At 36.1% G+C, this 17,677-nt stretch overlaps 1 protein-coding gene across 1 annotated transcript in view; it reads left to right on the top strand.

The window, feature by feature from the left end:
• Positions 1-26: 26 nt before the first annotated feature.
• The window catches only part of LOC111639299 (double-stranded RNA-specific adenosine deaminase-like), a 124,133-nt gene continuing 106,482 nt past the window's right edge, over positions 27-17,677 (top strand). Inside the window, exon 1 of the mRNA XM_023385147.1 lies at positions 27-1,175. Within this exon, the coding sequence (XP_023240915.1) occupies positions 28-1,175 (1,148 nt within the window). The 5' untranslated portion in view covers position 27. The remainder of the gene's footprint in view (positions 1,176-17,677) is intronic.

Here is a 17,677-nt window from a genome sequence, read left to right on the forward strand (position 1 = left end):
AACTATTTTATATAATTTACAGGTTTAATGTCATCTAAAGATTTGAGTAGAAAGATGGGTCTTTCAGAATCAGTAGTGAAATCTATCCTTCCTCAACTTCTTCATCAAGGATTTATTAGGAGAGAAGAAGGAAATCCTCCACTATGGTGTGCAGTTTCTCGTGAAGATAAAGAAATTGTAGAAACACATTTCTGGCCCAAGATCATAGAGGATATTATTAGATATCTGAAAACCACTCAAGATCCTGTTGGCACTTTTGATATTGCAGAAGCTATTGGATTTGCTAAAAAGAAAGAAATTAATCCTTTATTATGTAGTCTACAATTTAAGGGGATTCTGAAAAAGGTTACTGATATTCCACCAACGTGGAAGTTAAGTGATAAATATTTTAGTAAGAATTCTGATCTTAAAGGAAATGATCAGGTATCCAATGTAGATCAGGATGTTATAGTAACACCAGTGAATTCTTATGAAGATAAAAACAATCAAGAAAATAATTTGGATTCTGTGATTGATGAAAGAATGAGTACAATTGAAAATAAAATATTGCAGATGTTATCAAATAATTCAGAACAATCAATGGTTGCAAGTGATATAATTAAAGCATTTGGATGCTATTCAGAACAAGATGTTTTGGCAGCTTTACATCAAATGGAAAAGAAAGGAAAGTTGACAAAAATTGGCAGTGATCATTCGAAATGGTGTCTTCAATCAAATCATAATCCAAATTATGGAAGTTCTAATAGTTCACTTACTTCTCATGAATTGATTTTATTGAATCCATCTCTATATAGACTACCTGATAAAGATTCTAGTACAAATGGATATGAAGGAGAACATTCCAAATCTGTTAACTCATGGATAGACCCATCTGACTCTTCTAGTCATGAGAAAATTCATACTTCCACAACACTATATTTAAATGGACCTAATAAATCTTCCAGTGACATACAGATAAACAGTTCTGGACATGCAACTGATGAAAAAATTGAAGGAGGAACTGAGACACAAGTTTCTACGGCAGTGTCGAATGCTGTTACAAATATACTTAATGTTGAGAGTTTTGCTGCATTGATGAAAAACCCAGTCAGTGCATTTCATGAATATGGACAGAGAAATCGCATAGAAGCTAAAGTTGACATTGTTTCCTGTCAGGGACCATCCCATGATCCAAGGTTACTTTTTATTTTTATACTAAATATAGAATATAATTTTGAAAAGTTTTTGAACATGCAAAAAATTATTAATCTTCTACTTATTAATGGTTTTAATTTATTAAAAAACAAGTGAATTCACTTTTAATTATGAATATTCATAGAAAATTGTAAAAATTTATATATTTCAATAATTATAAGCCAGACTATAATTTTTATTAGCAACAAGTATTTTAATTTATGTAATTAAAGAAAAATTCAAAAAATATAGTCTCTTAATCACTCCAAAATCTTAATCCTAAATTAAATATAACTGCTATTATTCCCAAACACACTAGTGCTAAAACAAAAAATACAGGCTGATTTGCCTTCTCCCAATTCTGGGAAAAGTGTTCGATGGTCTAATGATTAATAGGATCACCTAGCATCTATTCAAGGGTAGAGCCCAGCATCAGAATCAGTTTGGTTTCTCTAAAAACAAAAATACCCTCTCGACTTATGATTACCACTCCTCCTATCAGCTTTCTACTGATGTTTACTTTGAAGATCTAGGTGATCATCCCATGTTTAGGGTTTACACTGAAGGTTCCAAGATGGATAGCAAAGCTTTTGTAGTTTACTCTGACTTGGCCACGAGCTTCACAATGCTTGCTTCCATCTATGTACTGGTACACACTGCTCAATAGCACAGGTGGAAACTTTAGCTATTTATATGAGCTTAATTCACATTAGGTGTAGAAAGGACAACAGACACTACTTACACTATTGCATTTATTCTGACAGTAGGGTCACTTTACACATTTTAATTGAAAGAGGGGAGGGTGCCTCCAGGTTCCACGCATAGGTATGACCTGGAAATTGGAGAAGAAAAGTTGGTGAAATGGGAGTGAGGGAGATGAAGGATAGGGGATGAAAAGGGAGTAAATTGGGGGAGACAGGTGAGAGTACATGGCATCTGAATCACAATTAATGAAAGCATAACAATACATATTACAGATAAAGAATTGACTAAAGTACATTGTTGTGCGCCAGACAGCAGCGAGTACATAAGAATGTATATGTATAAAGCTACAACATAAATATACATAATAATTAACATGATATGTACAGTGAGATTTCGCTTACAAGAAGCGTACAAAACAAGAGGACAAGAGAATTAACATCAGTAATTAACATGAAAGTGGAGAAAATTATACAATTAAAAATGGATAAATACAATAGAATACAATGGTAAGGTAAGGGTAAAAAAAAAAGTTAATTACTGGTGAGTGCTAACACAGCACACAGCAAGACAAGTCAGAGGTGCTGTATATAATAGGAAAAGCCAGTAATCTATACTGAGTAACAGTTTACAGAGGGTAGTACATTGCAGATAAGAGTAACAAAGATATACCTCATGAATGCATAAGAGGATTACAATTGGTGTTAGACATTGTACAAAATACAGTAGTGAAGATAAGTAGGTTAATCTGTGAGTAGGTTAATAATACACGAGTATAGAAAAGTAACACAAACATAAAGATTAGTGATGCATACAGAATGTTAAAGCCCGAAATTTACAATGGATTACATTCTAGATACATTCTAGCTTAAAGGGGATGAAGACCAGGGCCACTCGTAGGTATTGCCTGGTTTGAAATGGATTGAGAGGGAAAGAGTTAAGAGAAGAGGCAAAGGGGAAAAGTAAAGTGAGATAGGAAAGGGGATGAGAGTGGAAGTTTCATAAGCGTCAGTATCAGTGTTTTATTTAACAAAATACAAAATTGTTACATAAGTAAAAGGCACATTAACAGTATGACAAGATGCCCGTACAGAGGGTGTTACATAAGGAAACTGCAAACGGTGCAACAAGGGATATTTTACAGCAGCACCCTTTTGGGTGCGAGCGGAGGATATAACTTGGAGTTAAAAGTATAAAACCGAAAATAACATGAAACTAATCCCAACAATGAGATGTTACATTCAATTGTGAATAAAGGGGATGTAGGATTTAAGATCACAGCAGCACATTCTTTGCTGTTACAAAGTATAAAAATAGAACAATCTATATACACTAATTACAAAAAGACAAAGACACCAATCTTAGGTTTAATGCTTGACAAACAATTACTCAAAGGAGGCACGTACAAAATTTCAATTAATATTATTACGCACATCTAGAGCACCAGTTTCTTTTATAAATGAATACAGTTCTCTGAAGATGTTTTTGTTGTATACAAGAGCACTAGAAGCACATGGCCAATTATAGCCTTCTAGGAGAACAGTTTGGTATAACTTGGCTCGTTGCTGGTGATAGAGACGACAGTCAAAGATTAGGTAGAAAGTGTCCTGTTGTGAGGATCCATCACAGTTGCAAGTGGAGGTGTTGCTATGGTGAAATTGTTGGAGATAAGAGAGAAAGTTCCCGTGACTGGTGAATAACTGACTTAAAATAAAGTTCACTTTAAAATGTTCACTCTTAAGCCTAAGTGGGATGTTAGGAATCAGCTTGTTGGTGATTCGTCCTGTTGTCTCTTCCTCTCAAAGTCCCTGCCATATATTAATAGTTGTTTGTTGGATAAGCGTTTTTATCAAAACGATTGGAATGTCACGAAAACATGGTTCTGAAGAGCTGTTAGCTGCCTCTTTCACCCCTTTGTCTGCTTCTTCATTACCCTGTATTCCAGTATGGGCACGTAGCCATTGAAAAGCAACAGTATTTTTATTATTTGCTAGTTCTTCTGAGATTTGGCGAAGTAAGCTGTTTTTATTTTTATTGTTTGAAATACTAAGAAGAGCAGTTCTACTATCTGAGCAGATGCTTACATGAGTATTGTTGATTTTGACATTGCTATTAACATATTGTAAAGCCTTTAGGATTGCCAAAAGTTCAGCTTGCATGATTGAGCAATGGGTTGCCAGCCGGTAAGTTTCCTTATGAATTTGTCTGTTCCTGTTCTTTTTATAGTGAATGAAAGCTGTCCCCACACCTTTGTTAGATTTTGAACCATTCATAAATATTGTATGAGGGAATTCAGTATCTTCATTATTCGAGTAAACATTCATTTTAATTTCTTTCGCCGGATGAAGACGAGGTGGAGCAATATTCCAAATGTCTGTATTCAGGTTCAGCTGGAAAAGATTGTTGATGTTCAAGTTAGGAAGGCTACCAATATCTGAATAAGTGTACAGATCCTTTTTCTTTTGATCTGGGATGTTGAGGTTTGTCAGCTTTCAGAGTGCCCAATTAGCTTTAGCTTTTAAATATAGCGGTGGGAGACCCGCCAGAACCTGGAGAGCAGCTGTAGATGTTGTCTTGTACGCTCTTGTTATATGTAAAAGACTAATTTTTTGTATTTTTTGCAGTGCCCTTTTTATATGAGTTTTTGTAGAGACATTTCCCCATATGGGGGATCCATATAGTATTGTTGGTTCTATGGCTTGATTGTAAATATTGGTCAAGGTAGTGCTATTCAAGCCCCACTTTTCCCAACGTAACAAAGGAGGTGAGATAATTTTGTTGCCTTCATACAAATGTAATCAATGTGGGAATTCCACTTCATGCCCTGGTCCAGGATAAGTCCAAGATATTTAATTTCCTTTGTGTATGGTATTCTAGAATTATTTTTTTTTAATGATGGCAGTTTCTGAAGCTGTTTACCTTTGGTTATGAGCATGCAACTTGACTTATTGATGTTTATTTTGAGCGTATTGTTTATGCTCCAGTTGTTTACTTTTTTTAGTAAGTTATTAGCTTCAGTTTGCATTTTCTCGCTATTCCTATGTGCCATCATAATCAGAGTATCGTCAGTGTATGCTTGTAATGACCATTGTGCATTTATATTATTAGGCTTGATGTACAGAAGGCTATCGTGCATGATGTTCCATAATCCTGGACTGGAACGAGATCCTTGGGGGCAGCCTCTTGTCATGGGTTGTATAAGTGGACTATCCATGTCGTATACACCAACCATACGATTATTAAGGTAATCCTTCATTAATAGATATAAATTTTTTGGGCACTGGAATGATTTAAGCTGTCGAAGTAATGTTGGCCACCAAAGAATGTTAAAGGCATTATGATAATCAATAGAAGTAAGGAGGACATGATGTGATTTTTTCCAGGCATCATGAATAAATTGAGTGACACTGTGTAAGGCATGATTAGTAGATTTTTTGGGAAGAAACCCCATACTGTTTTGGGTGTAGTAGTAGTTTACTGTATAAGTGAAAGTTGATTCTTCCTATAACAAGTCCATCCAAGACTTTCCCGAATGTGGGTAGTAAGCTTATTGGTCTAAAGTCATTGGCATTGCTATGGCTGGTTTTGCTTGTCATTGGAATAAAATGGATGGCTGCAGCTTTCCAGATGCATGGGAATTGAGAGAGCTCCATACACTTACTGTATGTATAAATGAAAGCGATCGATAAAGCATTAAAAGCCTGCTTCACCATTTTAGCTGTTATTGTATCTATTCCTGGAGCTTTTTTGTTTCTCATAGTCCTTATTGCTGTCTCAACTTCTTTAAAAGTAAAAAGGGGATCGTTGTTTGTTGCTGGCAGAGCTTGAATTGAGTTTCTGATGCTTGCCTGTTCTTCATTGTTGTTTTCTTTGTCGTCTTTTGGAAAATGAGTGTTGAGAAGATGGTGGTAGGTTTCTCTCATGTTCGTTGTTCGTGTTCCATCTTATTTGTCGATGTATGCTGGAAGTATGATATTTTTCCTTGGTTTTAAAATTATATGGTACAGGTCACTCCATGTTGATCCATTGCCAATTTCAGTGCAGTAATTCCTCCACGCTATTGTTCGGGTTTTATTTATGCTAGTTTTGTATTCGTTAAAATCCCGTAAGTATTCCTTCTTTTTTGTCTCTTTAATTATAGGATCATTTTCTTTTTGGTATCTTTTGTATAACCCACAAACCACCTTCCTCTGCTCACTCAAAGAATTATTCCACAATGGGGTGTTTGATCGTTTTGATTCTATAATTGTAGTGGATTGATGGTAAGAGGTGATAATTGATGTGGTAAGGTGGGCAGCTAATGTGTTAATGTCTTCAATTTCGTGGAGATCCTGTGCTTGTGGCTGTGCCCAATGTACTGTACTGTGTCCTGGTACTGTGTCCAATTAGTAATCTTCTTGAGGTTGTAATTTTTTAATGACGAATCAGTATTAACGATGGTTGTTTTGATGTATCTATGGTCACTTCCTCCGTTTTCGTCAGTTGTATAGCAGGAATTAATAAGGTTATGGGCATGTTTATTAGCAATCACTGTCTACCCAACTCCTACCTCTGGTACAGCAGTAAGTCGCCAAGGGACTTGTATTACAAGATATCATGTGATCAATTGACAGAAATTTGCAGACATTATAACCTCTTCTGTCCTCTTCAGGATTGTGCCAAGTTGGTGATTTGGCATTGAAGTTACCTGTTATAATCCAAGGTTTACTTCCGATCTTGTTATTAATTTTTTGTAGGTTATCTAAAAGAGGTTCGATACACTCAAATGGCGAGCAGTATACAGATGATATGTATAAGTCTTTTTTATTTAAAGTGAGCAGTACTGTAGTAGTATATTTTGAGCTGAGATCAGAGCAGAAGTTAGCTGGAATATTTTTGTTTTTCATGAGAATGCCAGATTTGATTGTTTCGGTGAAGTTTTGATGAGGGAAGACTCTCCAACTGCCATAACTGACAATGGAGTTGCCCACGAGGTATGGTTCCTGTATGCACATAGTGTCAGCTTTTTGTTCCTCTGCTATTTTTAGGAGAATGGACGATGCAGCCTTTGACCTCTGTATGTTTATGCTCAGAATGGTAAAATTTATATTCTTATTATTGTAGTGCCTGTTTTGTTGACTATGACGATTCCTTTGAGTATTTATCGAGTGCAGAGTGGTACCATTGTTGCTATTAGACCCCTGTCTGTCTTATCTTTTGATTTTTTATTTTTATCAGTGTGGGGCAGTTCCTGCTGTAAGCATTGTGATTTGTCAGAACTTTTTTAATCATTTGCTGCTCTCTGTTAAACCTAATGCAGTTGGTGCAATAAGAAGTTGTTTGTTTTTCCTTGCATTGGTTGAATCTGTGTTCTTTCGCACAGTGGCTGCAGTGAATGGACTCTGTACAGTCTCTGGCCATATGATTAAAGCCCGTGAATTTAAAGCACCAGAGAATTGGAACATAATCATCAACTCTTATATTCGCCCATGAAGGGGGAGATATTTGTTTTTAATTATTAAATTACGGATGTGTGGCGTAACCGACAAAACAATGTGACGGCAATTCTTTTGTACTTTGCCTTTGTTGATTTCTGTACTAATCCTGCAGGAGCTAAAGAATTCTTTTCTGTCAATATCTTCCCAGATGTCATTTTGGTTATAAGTAATGTCCATAAGATCTTCTGTTTCTATCGAGTATGGGACATTTAAAAGTATAATGTGCGGTCTCTTTCCTTCCGCAATATGACATCTGATTTTGTCTTTAGTGGTTTGGATGTTTTCTATGGCCTTGAGTAGTTTCTGTCCATCCATGTTATTTCTGACACGAAAGCAAACTCCCTTGTTCCTAACTCTTTTAACATCTTTCACTTTAACTCCAATCTCTGCAGGTTTAATCTCTGTCATTATTGTTGCAACTATGGTGTTTATATCATTCTGTTCACCCTGCTCTGTTGTTTTACGGTACACCAATACTGTATGGTTGCCCCCTGACCCTTCATTTTGAAGTTTAGCGGTGAGTGATTTCGTTATTATTTTTGTCGTGTTGCTTGCCTTGTTGTTTGTTTTAAGTATTTGAGCATATGTCGGTTGAGAAAACTTTGGTGGTTCAGTGTTTAATTCTTGATGCCTCACATTGTTTATTTTTCCTTCTGTTATTGCATTTTTCTTCGTAGTTCTCCGATTATTCCGTACATCTCATATAAGAAACGTGCATCTTTGCCACATATTCCCGAACCTCCATTCTCTGATTGATCTTAATATTAATGTTTGTATGCTTTGGGCATAGGTCCATGATCTTTCCCAGAAATAAGTCAGCTTGGCATAGTAAGTGTTGTTTGGTTGACATATCAGAAGGGGTCAAGGCAGGTATTACTGATTCTTGACTTGTCATTGATTCTATAATGTCCTTGGGAAGTGGCCCCAGAATGACTGGAGCTTGTTGGAACTGTTTCTCCATTAAGAAGGGTAAGTGCTGTAGAGTTGAGTACCACAGACCCCAACTTTAACGTTAATACCAGGTCTGCCGTAGGGCTGAGGGACCGATGGTAGACTGTTAATGGTCGAGGTGCACTTGTAAAAGCCAGTAAGAGGCTAATATAACTTGCAAAATCCTCATCACTATTATGAAGACAAAGAACAACTTAAAAATTACGAAAACCAACTGATAAACCTAGTATAAAATCAAAATCCCGCTTTACGATGGCTGCTTGAATACCGACTAAATTAGTTTTGATTGGAGTAGCACACTTAGTTGGAGATTGTTTCCGACGAAAAATGTAACAACAAAGAGAACAATCTGGGCCAGTAAAGCGAAACTCAGCACATAAGAGTGATAAAGGGCTGCAAAGAGAGATGCCGAAAATCAGCCTGATACACAAAGTGGGAAGCCCGCTACCAGCCCGCAGAAGTGAATAATGAAACTTAAAATAAATGACCGAAAATAAGAGCGAAAATATCGGAATAACGGTGTTAGAAGCAGAATAATAACTATTACAGTGCAAAAGTTCACCAAAAGTTGAAACGGAGCCGAGAAAAAACAGAATTTGTATCTGATAGGTTAGGGTTGATCGGGGTAGGTCATTGACTCCGACAGCCAATACAATAGTAAAACTTAAATAACTCGCTAATTAATCAAGGTAAAAACTTAAATTTTACAGTGAATAAAGACAAAATTAATGAGATGGAAACACCCGAGTATCATCCTGATCTGACAGGTGGAAAGCCTGCTAGCGGTCCGAACGCCGCAAAAAAAGTGGGTCCTTCTAACTTTCCGAAAAAAGTTGTAGAGTCATAATGAAAACGGATTTAGACACGGTCAGAAATATGTAAAAATATAACAAAAGATTAAGACTGGATGCCTATATGCCTAACAAATCTTCCATAATTTTAAAGTAAAGTTCGAAAATGACCGTTACAACAAGCTTAGTCACGCGGCTGAAAAATGGCTGTAGAATCCAAAATAATGGATCAAGTTAAGCATACTAAACACATTTACAAACCAGGGACCTTCAATAAACTAAATAAAATGAAAAACTTTCCCAAGAAACAAGAATTTTCGAAAAATCCCAAATCAAGCACAGAGCTAAAAATCCACGACTCATCAATCCATGAGTAACCTCATGATCTACAATGGATTACAGAAAAACATTACAAACAAATATAGATGATACTGCTATGCGGTAGACGAGTGTAGAGTGCACGTACAGGACACACAGATAGCAAGAGTGCATGAGCACAATTGCACAAGAGAAAACGGTGCTACTTACTCTGTTACACAATGGAAGAACAATCTGTGTATGTGTAGAGATAGCCAATGGAGCAGCATAACTGGTTGGAAGCCTGGAACAATTGTTGGAGAAAAAGTTAGACATGCAAATTATTTCTAGCAGACTGTTGATTGCATGGTGGGTTGAGTGCTGCTGTTGTTTCCAGAAACTTGATGAGATGTTGACAGACATTCGGGTCTTCCATGAGTCTGTCATTAGGGCATGGCTAGTTGTTTTCGGCATAGAGCATATGCCTCATGAGTCTGTCTCTCTCCTGTTTAAAATGTTCACAGTCTCACAGATAATGCTGGCTGTCTCGGATTGAAGTACTGTTGTAGGGGCAATGTCCATGTTTTTAAGATGAAATCTTTTTAAATATCTGTTGAAATTACCATGTCCAGTAATTAATTTGGTCGTGGAGAAGGTTGGCTTGAAATGTTTCCATTTAAGTTTTTCATTAACGCTTGGGATAAAGGTATGCATTAATCTGCCTGTAGATCCATTATCACATTCTTCTTGCCATTGACCAAGAGCGAATTCCCAAGTCCATTGTTTGATTTTTGAAGCAGGAATTTCGTTATAGCAAGGAGTAAGGCTAGAAGCAGTGGCCTGTTTGGCCAGCTGATCACTTCCTCATTTGCAAGTACACCAATGTGTCCCTGGACCCACTTAAAAGAAATCACATGCTTGTGGCTATTGGTGTTAAGATAATGATGGATTTGCAAGATGTTGTCATCCTTATTATGAGGACTGAAGATGGAATGGAGGGCTGTCATACTGTTAGTGTAGATGGTGATAGTTTTGTTGCGAGGGAACCATTCAGAATAGACATGATCCATCGCCTTGACAATGGCCAAGATTTCCACCTGCAGTACACTGCAGTACAGACCCAGTTTGAAAGCAGATCTGTGGGTGGCACCTGTGTTATGGTGGTAAAGGATGAAAGCTGCCTCAACATCTGCTAGATTCTTTAATCCATCAGTATAGATGGAGATGTCACTGTCAACATTTTCACTTACGTAGTTTGTCACCAAGAGTAGGATAATCTTCATAATAGTTGGAATCTGCCAGCTTATGCTCGATGCCAAAGTTTGCGATGTCACTCTTTATTTGGTCTGGAAAAACAGAGAGGATGTTTATTATGACTATTGCTGCTATTGGAAACTTTGCCACTCATTTTGTTACAGATATTCCAGTTCAAAATAGCCATCCTGGCTTTAATAAACACTGGAAGGAAGCCCTCAGTGACAAGCAGGGCTGAAGTAGGTTCTGTTCTGTATGCTCTACAAATACATAGAGTGGCAATCTTCTATGCCTTTAGGAGTTAGCGTTGAATGTACACAGTTTGGGTAGTTGCTGCCCAGATAGACGCAGCATACAAAAGAATAGGCTCTATGGACCCCAGGTAGATATTATGTATACCCCAGGTGTTTTTTGCGATACTGTTCAGAGCATTAGACACCTGAACAGCTTTGGCACTCATCATGTCTACGTGTTTAGTCCATTGGAGTTGTTGCTCAAGAAAAACCCCCAAGATAAATGAAGTTAGTTACTCTCGGAATCTGATGCCCATCTATAAGAATTCTAGGACTTTTCTGGAGTGGCATTTTTTTTTTCGAGAAAATAATATACGTGCACTTGTCATAGTTGATTGGGAAGATAACACTTTTACTCCAGTTGGAAACCTTTTCAAGTAAATTATTACAGAGGACAGACAGTTTTTTGCTGTTCTAGTGGTAACTTTACACAGTATTGTGAAGTCTGATAGCTGCTTAAAACTCATCCATCTCATAGACCACATTCTCAGACACTTAGACAACAACATTAGAATAGAATTCCAATGGGTCCCAGGTCATGTGGGGTTCTCGGCAACGAGATCGCTAATCATCTTGCCAAACAAGCTGCAAAGTCTTCAGTCACTAGTACTTTCAGTTACATTTCTACCTCGTACATCAACAATCATGTCAAGAAGCAAAACTTCATTTTTTGGCAAGACAGCTGGGACCATGACACCACTGGTAGGCTCATCTACATCATCATACCCAAGGTTATGACACTACTGTGATTCTTTACCACTTATACCCTAGTTTCACCCTCACTCAGCTACTTACAGGACATGGCAACTTTAAGCAATATTTGCATAGATTTAACCTTGGAGACAATCCACAATGTGATTTTGTTATTCAGGAGGACCAAACACCACTTCAATTAGTTTTTTGCTGCAATAGGTACAATCACATTAGGGATAGTTTAAAACAGAGCTGCTGCTATTCTTGAAGGGTATAACTGGCCTTGCAACTTGCACCAACTCATTCACACACATACAATGTTCCATTATCTATTCACAGTCATATCCCTTAGTGGAGCTCTTGAGAGCACTCACTCTGGGGCACAGATGGCAATTAGCTTTCCCTTGCTTTGTTTCAACTGTCAGTATATATCTGCCTTTCAACTTTGTATTTTAATTCTTATTTTCTGTCTTCTTTTTCAGTCTAAATTCAGTTAGTTCTATTTGTAAGTTAGATTAGGGACTTTTAGCTTGGTTTCTGGTTAGGTTATGACAGGTTAGGTTAAATTAGATTAAGGATTGTTAGCTTTAATTGTCTGGTTAGATTTGTCCTAGGTTATAGTAGGTTAGTTTAGTTAGTGAGTAAGTTAATGCTTAAATAAAAAAAAGGGGGGTCTTGCTTGTTTGTCTTCGTCTTGTCTAGTTTGTCATTGTATTTGTTTGTTTTTGCACTATCTGTCTAGCTGTTAAGTAGTTTTAAGATTCACAAAACGCATTCAGTTTTATTAGTATTATGTAGATATAAGTCTTTCTACTAACAGCCACTTGACACTAACTTTAACACTTAGCTATTCATGGCAGCACTCAATTACACTGTTTGACAAGGGTTCTATTTCTGATATTAAAATGTGTGATTCTAAACCAATTTATCATGGGAAATTCAAATCTGGAAACAGAATTTTGTTGTCAGGGATACTTTTTGTGTAACGTGTATATATATGTATATATTCACAGTTCATGGCAAACACAGACGTTATAGAGAAATATGTGTATGTTGCTGCATGCAGTAATAATCGAACGTGACAATGATGTTGCTGGCCTAATGAAGGTGCTGAACTTCACCTACAGTTCACAGGAGTGGAGACTTTTCATAGATGCATTGAAAATAAGTCTCAAGGGTGTTTTTCTCCACAGTTGAAATAAAATGCCCTCTGTTCCAGTTGCTTATGCCAGCTTGACTAAAGAGAATTACAAATTCTTATGAAGGATGATAAATTCATTACAATACAATGAATACAAATGGAAAATATGTGGAGACTTCAAAGTAATTGCTATGACATTGGGAATGCAACAAGGCTACACGAAGTATGCATGTTTTCTTTGCGAGTGGGATAGTGATGACAGAAATTCTAACTAAATGTAAAAAAAAATGGCCTAAGTGGAGGTGGAAAGTGGACGAAAAGAATGTGCAACATGAAAGTCTGGTAGCTCCTGAAGATATACTACTTCCACCGCTTCATATCAAACTTGGCCTAATGAAACAATTCGTAAAGGCCATGGATCCAACATGCAGTGGATTTGCATATCTAGCTGACAAATTCCCCATATTTCAGCTGCAAAAATAGAGGAAGGTGTGTGTATGGGCCCGCAAATCAAGGAGTTGCAGAAAGATGCAAATTTTGAAGCATGTTTAACTGCCAAAGAAAAGAGAGCATGGGAGTGTTTCAAGATGGTATCAGAAAACTTCCTCGGAAGAAGAGCTACCAACTACAAAGCAATGGTGAATGACATGATCAAAGCACACCAAGATCTGGGGTGCAATATGTCTCTGAAGGTACATATGATAGACTCATCTGAAATACTTCACAGAGAGTTGTAGTGACGTATCGGATGAACATGGCAAAAGATTCCATAAAGACATTTCTACTATAGAAAGGCATTATGAAGAGAAGTGGGTACCTTCTATGTTAGCAGATTATTGCTGGAATATCATTTGAGAGAAGAAAGATTCTCAATATAAGAGAAAAAGTGATGTGCATTACTATATGGTGGCTCATTTTTGTCAATTTTCTGTAATTGCTCATGTGAAATAAATGCTACAAAGCAAATACACTAAGATGTATATGTTATATGTTAGATCCCAACCTCCCTTAATATGATGAACTTAATAACATCATAAAAAAGCTGATTTTTTCCTTGAATTTCTGCTAATGTGTCCTGCACTATATCAGAAACATAAAGAAAAAATAAGATTCTGATTACTCATAAACTATCCCTGACAGAAAAAAACTAAAAACAGGTTTGAATTCAGTACTCGAAGTACAACTAGGAACACAATGTATTTTTTCAGAAATAGAAAAAAAGTTTTTTTTTGCAGAACAGTGTTATTGGTGTTTGCTATACTCAGGTTTTCTTTTAGACCCTTCTGGGGACTACGGCTTTGCAGCCTAAAAACTGCACGCCAACATCAAACAAAGAGGGTATTGTAGCCTTATGTACACCGTTCAGAGGGATCCTACCTTTTTTTACTGTCTATCTCCTCTCCCTTCTCCTTCCTCTCCCCCTTTCCCTTACCATCTTTTCTGCCAGCTAAAGACTTCGTGTATGGCTGGCATGTATGTACATATTATTGCAAACACCTTTCTCACTTTTTTCTAGCAAGTTTTTAAATTAAATTAAATGAACTAACATTTTCAGCTATCATTTAATGAATAGCTGATAGCTGAAAGGTGTTAATGGATAGCTGAAAACAAGACTTGCTAGAAAAAGTGAGAAAGATTATGGTAAGTTATGTTGCATGAGAAAGGTGTTTTGCAATAATATATATATAGAAGTTCTAGCTTTGCACATAGAATTACAAAAAAAAACCTGCTTTACTGGAGTATATTCACACACAAATCATCTTTGTCTGCTTTTTGTTCCATGTTTATGTGGAGTCTGCATTTCCATCTTTAATCTGTCTTCTCCACTTCTCTCTGTTTATGGTGTCCTTTCTCCTCCATCATGTCTCTCCATCTCAGGTTTAGTCTTCTTTGCTTCCTTTTCCCTATCACTTCCAACTTCCCAATTCTCTTTCCAATATGATTCAGTTCTCACTTTTTCTCTCCATATGTCCAAACCATTTTAATCTAGTTTCCTGCATCTTCTTACTTATAGGACCACCTTGACTGTTCTGTTATGTGATCATTCCAATTCTGTCCTTTGTCACACTACACATCCATGTCAGCATTCTCATCTCTGCTGTCTCCATATTTTTTTCCTGGGCTTTTGTAATTGCTCATACTCAGCACCATACATCATTGCAGGTTTTGCCATGATTTTGTATAATGTTTCTTTTATTTTGCAGCTTATTTTCTGATCATGCAGTACCTCACTCATCTTACTCCAGTTCAGCCATCCACTCTGAACTCTATGCTAGATTTCTGCATTCATTCCTCCATCACTTGCTACCTATGATCTAACAAGGAGACCCTACGGCTTCGGGGAAATGGATTTTGATGATCTTTCGTGTAGAGGTAGTACACCATGGGAGTGTACTACCTGTAAAATACTAAAGTGCAACACTCAAATATAATCGAGAAAAACAAACTTAGTTTTCTTTAGCACTTTATACGTAAGTTACGCATATTTCTGCTTGAGCATGCTGTGGCATGAATGGTAACTCTCCTGACTCGTACGCTTGCGTGCTCGGGTTCAATTCTCTTGTGTATACTTTTTCCTTCTTTGTTATTCATAAATACTTATAATATATTTATTTATTTACTCATTCATTTATTTCTTATTATTTATTGATTTTTTTTGTTTTTTGTTTTTTTTTTTTGCATAATTTTGTCTAGTTTCGACAAACCGGTCATACATCCAGGAATCAATCAAATGATATTTTATCAAAAATAGTTCCACCATGTTCAACATCTTTTTCGCAAAATTTTAAATGATCCATTCTTTTCAAATGATTACATCCGTTTTTTTGTAATGTTTATAGTTTCCACATAGGATGGGCTTTTGCTACTTTTAAAACTTTGATTTTATATTCCAGTGAAATATATTCCTTCATCCTATATTTTTTTCATCAGATACATAGTCATCAGATGAGTCATCTTTAACTGCTTCGAAATTTCCTTCTGTACACTCTTCTTGGGCATAAATAAATTTGTCATCAATTGTAAAGTTTTTTCATTCAACACATCCAATGTATAATTCTGTGCCTATTAGCATAGCATCTTCAGATAGTGTATCAGAAGATGTTGTTGCAATTAAATTATTTTCGAAAAGTAAACTCTCATAATACACAACTCTATCTTTTAGCCACTGCTTCGATACATCATTGAATAAAGAGTTATCATCAACAGTTTTTTCGTCACAACATGAAGAACTTGCTTCTCTTGATGACATTTTTTTAATTATAAAAAATAATTTTTCAAAATAAATTTCACTGCACAAATGCGTCTATTCATGTTGAAATTCAGAAATGAACTGTTAAAGAGTGAGTAATAAAGACTATAGACCCATGTTCATACCCGGCATAAATAGCTTCCTCTCAACTTGACAGAGGTTTGTTTTCAAAGTAAAAGTATTAGACTTGGAATAGTAGAAACTAAATTAAAATACTAAATACGGAACCTGTTACCGGTGTAATTTTGCGTGAAAAAATCTTCCTTTCACAAACATTTTCGAGCTGCCCAGATAGCTCTTCCTCAGGTATAGAAAAAATTCCGATGGAACACTTCGAAAAATGAAACGTAGATATTTAAATAAAAAACGAATCTAAAAATAGAACGCGATGTTTAAACAAAAAATATGAAACTCGTATAACGAACGATCATTAGGACGGTCATGCGCATTCGTGCGCTGATATTGATATTTATAGATTGTTGTTTATGAGGGCCTGCCACGCTATAGAAAGATTAATCTCATCCTTCCGATTTATACATGTGGTCAGGTGGTTAGCCTTGCAGATGGATATAGCTTCCCACCATTTTAGATGTTTGAGGTGAGGCGTAGTGTCGATGATATCAGCTTTGTCGAACTCCGGTTCTATATCGGGATCAGATGCAAAGGTGGTTAGGGCTGTGGTGTACCACCCATGCCAAAGGTCTGCTTCATGCTCTTGTATTCTGGTGTTTAAAGATCGCTTGGTTGAGCTGATATAGACAAGGCTCTCGTTACATCTGTTATCTTTCAGCAGGATAGAGTACACTCCAGGAAGCCTGNTAAAAAAAAATCAATAAATAATAAGAAATAAATGAATGAGTAAATAAATAAATACATTATAAGTATTTATGAATTAAAAAAAAAGGAAAAAAGTATACACAACAAGAGAATCGAACCCGAGCACGCAAGTCAGGAGCATTACCACTCACTCCACAGCATGCTCAAGCAGAAATATATGTAACTTATGTATAAAGTGCTAAAGAAAACTAAGTTCGTTTTTCTTGATTATATTTGAGTGTTGCACTTTAGTATTTTACAGATAGTACACTCACATGGTGTACTACCTCTACACCAATGATCATCAAAATCTGTTTTCCTAAAGCCGTAGGGTCTCCTCATAAGATGCTTAAATTTGGAAGCTGCTATTCAATTCAGTTCTGTTTATTGATTCAAAATTAATTTCTTACAATGGGAAAAAACATATGTAAAGTATTCAAGGTTATCTAACATACATATATTAACATAACATACGTTAACATAAAAATTCAAAAGATTTAGAAAAGAAAAAGAAAATACTCAAAGTAAAGTTAATTTTGATAAATTTTCATTTTTCAGGTAATCATACTTAAATTCTTCTCCTAGAACAGAGCATTTTAGTTCATATACTACTGTGCAAGAACCGAACATATGAATTAGAAAACGTTTTTTATGTTTATTACCAGAATAACTGTAGGGTTTATCTCTAGACAATCCAATGACTTCTTAGGCTTAACAAATTTTGAATTTTGCTAAGTTGAATTATAAGAGGTGTCATGGGGAAACCAATATAATAATTTAAATAATTTGCTGTATGCCATTCCATAGATATTTCAGAAAAATTAACTTGATAAATTGGA

This window comes from Centruroides sculpturatus, unplaced genomic scaffold, assembly GCF_000671375.1.
Source record: "Centruroides sculpturatus isolate CEXI.00-Female unplaced genomic scaffold, Cexi_2.0 scaffold1269, whole genome shotgun sequence".
Classification (NCBI taxonomy): domain Eukaryota; kingdom Metazoa; phylum Arthropoda; class Arachnida; order Scorpiones; family Buthidae; genus Centruroides; species Centruroides sculpturatus.